This window comes from Punica granatum, chromosome 6 (assembly GCF_007655135.1).
Source record: "Punica granatum isolate Tunisia-2019 chromosome 6, ASM765513v2, whole genome shotgun sequence".
Lineage (NCBI taxonomy): Eukaryota > Viridiplantae > Streptophyta > Magnoliopsida > Myrtales > Lythraceae > Punica > Punica granatum.
The window spans coordinates 14251243-14260595 of record NC_045132.1 but is presented as its reverse complement, the minus strand read 5'-3'; the positions used below and the strand labels follow the sequence as shown (position 1 = coordinate 14260595).

Below are 9353 nucleotides of genomic sequence, written 5' to 3'. Positions count from 1 at the left end.
GGCTAGGCCTTGGGCTCGGCTTTGATTTAGGCTTGACTTTGTGCTTGTTAAGATTAAAAAAAAAGGCTATAAACTAAATTATAAAACAACAATATTATGCAAAATATAATTAAAAATATACCATTTACAATTTGATAGTATTCAAATTCAAATCACATGGAGTTTAATTAAAATATTACATTTGATGACGATGATAAAAGCTTGATTAGCCTTGCGAGTTTTGCGAGAGGAATACTTTTAAGCTGGGCTTGACCCGTTTGCGAATACATCTCATTTATATCCGTAATCTTAATTGGATAATACACATCTCAGCGAATGTGAAATACTCTGGTCTAATATTTGCTCAATGTCCGGTCCTTATCCACAACCTCCTCCCTCTTCCTCCATTCCGACAATCCCATCGTCTTCCCCTCCTCTCTCTCTCTCTCTCTCTCTCTCTCTCTCTCAGTTCACTCCTACTCCCTCCGTCCTTCGTTTATCATCATCATAATAATATAAAAAGAAGCCCCAGAAGAAAAACAAATCCACAGACTCTGCGAAGCTCATGGCCTCGTCCTTCTCTACCGCCGCGCCCGCGCGCTCCATCTTCCGGTCATCCCTAAACCCCCCAAAAACCCTCTTGTCTGCCTCAGGTACCACTCCCCGCCCAAACCTTTCCAAAATTTAGTCAAGCATTGCCCATGATGGATTTGGGGGCGGATTGGATTCCTGTTTTGTATACCGTGCACCTGAATTCTCTGGTAATGCTGGAGCTTCTCTTTTCTGGGCAGCTTCATGTCAGGGGGGCTGGGGGAAATGCTGCCAGAGCGGCTTCAGTGCTGCCGCGAATTACGCGAGGCTTCAGGACCACCCCGCGCTCAGAATTTCCGTAGCCAAGCCCTTAACTTTCAGACGGTCGCTGCAGCAGCAAAAGAGGCAAGTCGGTTTGCGTTCGGTGGACTAATGTGTTGGTCCGCTGTTCTTGCTAGCTGGTGTAAGTGTACTGTATAAGAGATCATAAAAGTATGTGGTTATGGACTTTGTGGTTTTCGATGTACAGAGCAGGATTTGTCAGGTGCGCGACTATCGAAGAAATCGAAGCTGAGAAATCGATGATTGAGAAAGATGTTGTAAGTTGCATTATGATTGTTGATTGATCTTTCTGTGGAGTATGGACAGACTCGTGGGAGAGTCACGGCCTTTTTGCGCACTTACAATATTTTATGACAGTTCAAAAAACATTTTTACATACGTAGTCTTCCGTTTCTTAGAAACAAAGGATGGAGAAGACCATTGAGACAGTCCGGTCGAACTTCAATTCTATTAGAACAGGCAGATCAAATCCCGCCATGCTAGATAAAGTTGAGGTACAATCTTGTGCTTGTTGTTCTAGATATTCTTTTCATTGGCTTTCAGTACCAAGCATTATCTCAATGTACAAGGCAATTTTTGTCGAGTTGGACGGTATGGGATTTCATTTTAGACTGACCCTGTTCATGCCACTAATGTACTGGGGGGTCATACTATTATCAGGCCTCTCTGATATAGTCAAATGGAAAGTTCTTTTTCCGAGGAAATAGTTGAAGTAAGCCTTGGCTACTTGCAGAAGAATTTTTCCCTCATAGTATTAAGAAACAGATAGTCCTCTCGTGGTTCCATTACATGTATATTTTGCATTGTAGTTCTGTCTTTCAATCAATATGTGGTTCATGACTTTCTTAATGGGAACTCATCTTGTCATGCCCATGCATGCCTTTGTTTTGTAACCGATAGGCATATATACTTCATTCACGTCCTTGGTGTTGAAGATCTTTCTATTAAAAGGATTCACTAATGATTGGTACCGTCTCGCTGCTCTTCTTTGAACTAAAATCAATTTTATCAGAAGATTGGTGATATTTTTTTTTATTTTCTTATTTTTAAACAGCAAAGATATTTCTCTTCCCATACTCATGTGGTATCTGGCACTAACTTATGTTCATTGCTGGGTCTCCTGTTCTACACTAGTAATTACAACTAATAATGTTGCGGTTCCTGCTCCAGTTTGTTTGGTTTTACAAATAAATTTTAACTTTAATTTTACCTCTACTCCACTTACCTCCACTTATCTTCAATTCAACAACACAATTATTACTTTTTCTCATCTATTCATTACTTTTTCCACAATTCAACAATACAATCATTACTTTCTTTTAACTATTCATTACTTTTTTCAAAATTCAACAACACAATCATTACTTTCTCTCAATTATTCATTACTTTTTTACGCTTTTTCTCATAATTCAACAACATAATCATTAAAACCCCGTTAAAATCAAAACTCAACTCTACTTTAACTCTAAAACCAAACACAAGATGATTTTAGATCCCATGTGGTGCTGTAGTTTCCTTCAGTAAATTATTTAAGCTGTCACAGTAGAAAACACAGTTGTTATCGGGGCATATTCAAGAGACCAAAGGCTGGTCCCTGATGTCTGAATTCTATAGATGAAAGAATGTTTCATGGATAGGTAGATTGGAAGTGCACTGACATGTCTTTGGGCATTAGTTCTCTGCAGCTTCTGAATTGTTATTATCATATTTAACAGAGCAGCTTCTACCTTTACCACTAGGTAAAAGAGAACATATATGGTGGCTCGATCATTACTCAAATTTCCTTGTGTTTAGGTGGATTACTATGGCACTCCGGTTAGTTTGAAGAGCATTGCTCAAATCAGTACCCCTGATGCAAGTTCTCTGATGGTTCAGCCGTATGATAAATCCAGGTACACTTCATACTGTGCATAGTTAGTATATTTCACCAGCCTGGGTTATTCATACCAGTTGCAGTGCCGCAGGCCCGAGAGTTTATCAAAATGACATTGAACAGTTGATCATGGGTGAGAGAAAACAAAATTGATAGTAAAAGGGTTGTTATTCCAAATGGCAAAAGACCAACATGTGTGCTAGGAATATATGCTTTACTTTGCAATGGAACTTAAAATTTTTTTAAAAAAAATTTGCTTATTGGAGTCTTGGTTTGAAATTTGAATACCGTCGCCTTTTGCCAGCTTAAAGGCAATAGAGAAGGCCATAGTTGGCTCTGATCTTGGTATGACTCCTAATAATGATGGTGAGGTGATACGCTTGACACTCCCTCAACTGACAACTGAAAGGCGCAAGGTATATCCCACTTTATGCACACACATACTCATGTACATACACACATAATTGGTTCAGTTCTCTATGATCTATATTCGGTAAATACTCTCATGTTCAACTCTAAGCAGGAGCCTGAAGTTTATGAATTTGCTCTGACATTTTCTCTTGAATGATGTCAGTTTCTTCCAGCAAATCTACTTATATATCAAATTATTTGCTGATTGTTCCCAAGTATTACTGCCAATTTGCTCTGAAATTTTCTCTGGAATGATATCTATATCTGCTCTGCGGTTTTTGGTGTAAATTTACAGAAAATCTGGTAAAGACCAGCATTGAAAAAATACAACTTTTTTACGTGATGATTCCATTCTATTTCATCTCAACTTCTATCAGACATGGCAGTAAGTATGAAATTATAGTGCTGCAAACATGGTTCCCTCTCCTCGCTCTCTTTCTCCATGTTTGAGATTGTCTGTTCTTATCGGCCCACAAATAATATTTCTGAGTAACTTGACCTTAGCTATGGCTACTGAGTTTCTTGCGTTTTGTTTAAGCAGATTATTCTACTTTTTAATTCAGGAGCAATGACTTACAATTTTTATGCCTCCCTAACATTTCTGAGCTCTTAGATGCTTCTAAAGAGTTGCTTTCATGATAACTCTCCCTATTTGTCGCAGGAATTATCGAAACTTGTGGCAAAACAGGCTGAAGAAGGGAAGGTAGTGGATGCACATGTTATTTCTAGATGGCTTGATTGAATCTACAGCTTTGGTTTATTTCTGATTCGTCATTAGTTGGAGATGCCTACCATCTCTTTTTAAATGGAGTATGTCCGCAAATTCTGGATGTTATAAAATATCAACTGTTGCATGTCTGAGCGTCATTGTGTTTCTATGCAAAGCTGTCGTTTGAGACTGCTTGGAGGAATAGTATTTGACCTGGTTCTAATGGTCATTGTAATTGTGTTTTGCATTAATGCCACTGGATACTGTAAGGTGCTTTATGTGGTAGGCTTTATGAAGCAATAAAAAGTGACAGCTTAGGCATACATATCAAGTCTATGTAATGAAAGTTTACTGGTCTTTTTCTCCTCAACCGTTGCTTACTTACCTTTGACCAATGATTTCCAGGTGGCATTGAGGAATATAAGAAGAGATGCATTAAAAGCGTATGAAAAGCTAGAGAAGGTCTAGATGTCTCTATTAGCATGCTCTGTCTGATTTCGTTTAGTTTTGTATTCGACCTAGTCTATCATGTGAAGTTTTCTGATTATTTTTAAATTGACTGTTGAGCAGGAGAAAAAACTATCAGAAGACAATGTCAAAGATTTGTCAAGTGATCTGCAGGTGATTTATTTCTTTATCTCAGGCAGCTTATAATCTCGCAATATTTATGAGTACGTGAGTTTGTCAAAGATTTATGTGCCTGGACCTTCTCTTTTTGGCCTACATTATTTCTGTAATCACTGAAACTGAGAAGGGAAATTGACCATACTCTTACTAACCATTTATGAAGAAAAACTTCATTGCCCTCTAGTTTCTACCATAATTCTGGCTTGTCAGCAGTAAAACTGATGAGTGGAAGCAGAATGTTTTAATTAAAGTTTTTCTTTCTTTTTTCGGGATCAATAACGGATAACTTTTCTGCAGAAATTGACGGATGAATACATGAAGAAAATTGACTCTGTTTACAAGCAGAAAGAGAAGGTATGTTAATCCTTTTCCTCTTTCATATTGTGTAATGAATTTAGAAATCGTGACATGTTTATCTTAACTAATATACAACCTACTTTAGTTATGGCTTGCGGAAATTGTGGTTATGGCATTTTGAATTGAGTCATCTTGTTTTTTCAATGGTTAAATTAGATTGGTTGCATTTGGTTCCACAAAAAAGCTCCATTTTCCGATCTCCAAATTTTCCAGAAAAATGCTGAGATCCTTCCTTATTTCCCTTTAGTTTTGAAATAGATCCTTTCCAGCAGCCCAACTCTGTCTGTTACCCTGAAGGGCAGTCTTTGAGGTCTGCACCCTCGTTGGCAGAACTCGGCCTTACAAGGTGACAGCATTCCTTAGGGTGACCTCGCTTAGTCACAAGTGTCGCCTTCATCCCTCATCTACTAGACCTATGCTTTCTCGCCTCTTCTATGGCTGGAAGAATTGCTAAACCTAGCGTCCAACTAATCTTTAAGCAACCCAAGCTCTAACTTCTAATGCGCAAAACTCTAGAACAATATGCTTAGGCCCCCAGTAACACAAGAACCTAGCTCAGCCCTAGCCATCATCTTGTGTGGGCCTTGTGGATTGTTTTAGCTTAGTAAGGCCAATTTCTACCATCTGAAGCTGAGCTCAGAAGCCTCCTTTTACAGGAATTGGTGGGATAGAACTATTTTGAACAAATGGCAAATAATTGTTCTGATTTTTCTAATTTGTTAAAAGTCAAAGAGTGTGAAAATGACGCTTGTTCCTGGAAACAAAAACGACTACCATGTCGAGTTTTTTCCATTTCGGTGGCGATCTGTTGATTGTTGTACAATTTTATCCAACAGCTGTGCTTATGTACTTTTCTTGGCCGTTTGGTGATTGTTAGTTGATTAGGCTTTTGTAACGTGAAATTCAATGGTTTCATATCTACGATTTCTAGCAAAACATGAAAACATACTAGCAGGCAAGTGCCTTATTAACCTGTGCAATTGTAAAGGCAAATGAAAAGTATGAGATCATATACCCCTTTATTGAATTCCTTTTCCGTAGTGTATTGAATATTTCAATTTGATGGTGAAATCTGCTAGAGACATCTAATTAGTAATATTATATCCAGTTAGAATCCGAAGTGGATTTTCTGCGGAAAACTTTGCATCAAAATTTTTGATGTTTGGAAATGGTCAAAGTTTCACATCACATGCACTGACAGATACTGGTTGCCATATGGGAAAGGTGTTACCACTTCCTCGTCCGCCGAGCAACTTAATTACATAGATTGATCAAGCACTATTAAAAGCTAAATTCTGTGTATTTATGTCAACATGCACAAATTGTTGGTTGTACTTTAATGCTATTTAGAATTTCACTTCCAGAATTGGTTTGAATGCTTTTTGTTACTGAGCGGCATCTTATCTATTTATCTTTGGGCTTGTCTTTCAGGAACTGTTGACAGTATAGAAAGTGCAGATCTTAGTGGTAAGTTTCCTTTATGGATGCCCTTCATACCCAGAACAGCCATTTAAATTGTCGATAGTTGAAGATATGTGTCTGTTAATATGCCTCGGAATTAGCATTTTCCCTGAAATGAGAAGAGATTGTTACCAGTCAACCTTTATGTGGGCTATTTATGGAATCTTTTTGTATAGGCTAGCATTTCAACCAGTTGACTGAATGTGCCATGATATATTTGGTTGCTTTTCTGCTGCTTCATCTGCGATTGCATTGCAATGCGTTCATGCTTAGGTATGGCAAATGTCGCACGAGATTGGTCTTTCCGGATTATTTAGGTTCAGTTCATCTTTTGGTTGCGAGATGTACATTGGAATGAAATGGAATGACTTATCTTATTTTAGCGTCCAAATAGGTTCTTAATAGTTTGTGACCTATAATGTTGCTAGTATTTCATGGGCATTTAGTAGTCCAGAAGGGCGGTTCTGCAGAGAAGGCCCGTTGCTTGGTTTGGGTGCAATTTAGTGTCGGGAATTAGATTTCCAGATCCAGCCTAATTTCGATCCGACTGTTCATATCATGGAGTAGGGAGTTCATATTCTGGTCCGGTTGCCTCGGGCTATAATGAATTAAAATATTGAAAACAACACTTTGCCCTCAACCATCAGAGAATTTTTAAGGGAAATATCCTCGTTTGTCCCCTAAGCTTACGTCCAAGGAACTTTTTGCCCTCTAAAGTATCTTTTTGGTACGTTTCCCTATCCCCTACTGTCACATAATTATTATCATTTCATAGATTTGCACTCGGGTTGATGACTTGGTGCCACTTCAGAGTATATAATAAAATTAGGTCAGAAAGGAACTCGGTGGTGGAGGGGTCGGAGCTATCCAACTTGCTCCCCTGACCAATGCCAGCCACCACCGGTAGGGCCAAGGTCGTTGGTGCCCCTAGAAGCCGCCGGCGACCTCACCCCTGCCAGTGGAGGCCATAATCACCCATAACAGCTGTCGAAAGAAGAAAAACAAAATCGAAGAGAGGGATCTGAGGAGGTGGGGTATGATTTTGGCCACTATTGCCATGGACCTTGTAGCCCCTGGTGATCACTCTTGTGGCAACGGTGGCCACAATCTGGCCCCAACCGAGCAAATCGCGCTCTTGTCCTCTCTCAACATTTGTAGTTTGATTTTTATTTCTCTTTTAATTCAGCAGCAATAGGTTTGATTTTGGTCACCTATGGTACAGACGAGGTTGCCAGTAGCCTCGAAGTCCAGTGGCGACCTTGTCCATGGAGGTGGTGTTCGCCCTTCTCTTCTTTTTTTCCCCCTACTTTTTTGTTGTTATGTGGGTGATGCCTGAGCCACGGCGACCTTGCCCTTGCCTGTGGTGACCGCCGTGGGTTGGGGAGTGGTCTGAGTTTTCGCTTTTTTATTTTTTATTTTTATTATTTTTGAAATGCTATATTATTCCGAGGTGGCGCCAAGTCAGTGACGCTTGCAAAATCCGTTAACTTGGATGAAAACCTGTAATCGGCAAAAAAGTAAGATCCTCTATTAATATTTAAAAATGCAAATGTACGGAAAATAGGGGATAAATGGATATTGCTAACTGCCATTTGTCCAGAGCCTTTGTCCCCTCCGTTGCATCCCCAACTCTTCCCCACTTAATTGTTCTCGTTGCAAAACGACAGGTTTTGTTTTGAAATAGAGTAGAATTTTAATGCGATTCTATTCCAACTCCAAATAATTATATTTATTTCAATTCCAAATAATTATATTTATTTGGGATTATAATAATTATGTTGTTAAATTATAAGAAAAAAATGAGAAAAAATAATGAATAGTTGAGAGAAAATAATGATTATGATGTAAAATTGTGAAAAAAGTAATAAATAGTTGAGAGAATTTAGTATTAAAAATTAAATTGAATGGTAGTTAAGATAAATAAATTGAAGAAAAAAGAAAAAAAGTAATAATTGTGTTGTTAAATTGAAGATAAGTAAAGTTAAAGTGAAGTAGAGTTAAAAAAATTTTTTATTCCCAAACAAGACCCAAATTTTTTATGAATATAAAGTTGCATAAGTGGAATTTTTAGTAGATAAAGTGTTTTTTCCTTATGAAAGGGAGAAAAGTTTGTTTTTTTGATCTTTTGCGCACAAATTTTCTCTCATCCCTTGTTTATTAATCTTTGAAACTACTCTTGTTGAGAATATTTCTGCAATCATTTACTTACCAAAAGAACTATTTTATTAAGGGTTAATATCACTATATTGCACAATATTTTGAAGATTTTCACCATATAACATATACCGTATTAATTTTACCATTCAGTACGATATTTTGAAATTTTTTCATGACATAACACAATAAACATTAATTTCACCACATAATACAAAAGTTTGAAATTTTTTTATCACGTAGCACGACCTAGTTTTTCGTCAATTTTTTTCTTTTGCTATATGGTGAACAATTTCACAATTTTGTGCTATATGGTGAAATAATTTCACAATTTTGTGCTATTTGGTGAAATTATTGTTTATTGTGCTATGTTATGAAAAATACTATGTAGTGAAAAATTTTAAAATATCATGTTATATGATGATATTAGCCCTTTTATTAATCATTTTTGATAGATTGTTTCCTTCGTACCTTCACATTCTTTTGTTTTTCGGTGATTTGGGGCCGAAGGTCGTAAAGAAATTAGATTATACCCTTCACATTCTTTTCTTTTGTTTGCTTAATTTATATACCAGGGCAATACGAACAAATAAACTTAAAATTACAATGGCTACATGCATGGAGGCTCCAATAATATTGCCCGGAAGAAGTGTCCTAATGCCCGCTTGGAGAGTGATAGTGGCGCTAAGAGCCGACCCGAAGCTGTAGAGATCATCTCGTCATCTAATCCGTACAAAAGTTTCCCTCCCAGTAGATGTGATAAGAGTTCGATGGCCGTCCAACTGAGACAGCATATCCCTTGCTAAGGAGGCAACATGAGGGCCACCATTCCCATTTAATAAAGCTCTACAAAATTATACATATGTAATCTGAATCAATAATCCTCGGCTCTATATATTATTGCTTGAT

At 37.7% G+C, this 9353-nt stretch overlaps 1 protein-coding gene across 2 annotated transcripts; it reads left to right on the top strand.

The window, feature by feature from the left end:
- The first annotated feature begins 336 nt into the window (after positions 1 to 336).
- LOC116211702 (ribosome-recycling factor, chloroplastic) lies at positions 337 to 6667 on the top strand. Of its 2 annotated transcripts, none has more exons than XM_031546182.1 (11): positions 337 to 632; positions 753 to 915; positions 1040 to 1109; positions 1251 to 1346; positions 2647 to 2744; positions 3030 to 3141; positions 3798 to 3839; positions 4251 to 4307; positions 4416 to 4466; positions 4770 to 4826; positions 6261 to 6667. In XM_031546182.1, the coding sequence occupies exons 1-11, from the start codon at positions 545 to 547 to the stop codon at positions 6276 to 6278; spliced, it is 852 nt and encodes a 283-aa protein (XP_031402042.1). In that variant the 5' UTR covers positions 337 to 544; the 3' UTR covers positions 6279 to 6667. The 2 variants fall into 2 exon arrangements, with proteins under 2 accessions (XP_031402042.1, XP_031402043.1); XM_031546183.1 differs by having other exon boundaries at positions 342 to 632; positions 771 to 915; positions 6261 to 6528.
- Positions 6668 to 9353: the final 2686 nt, after the last annotated feature.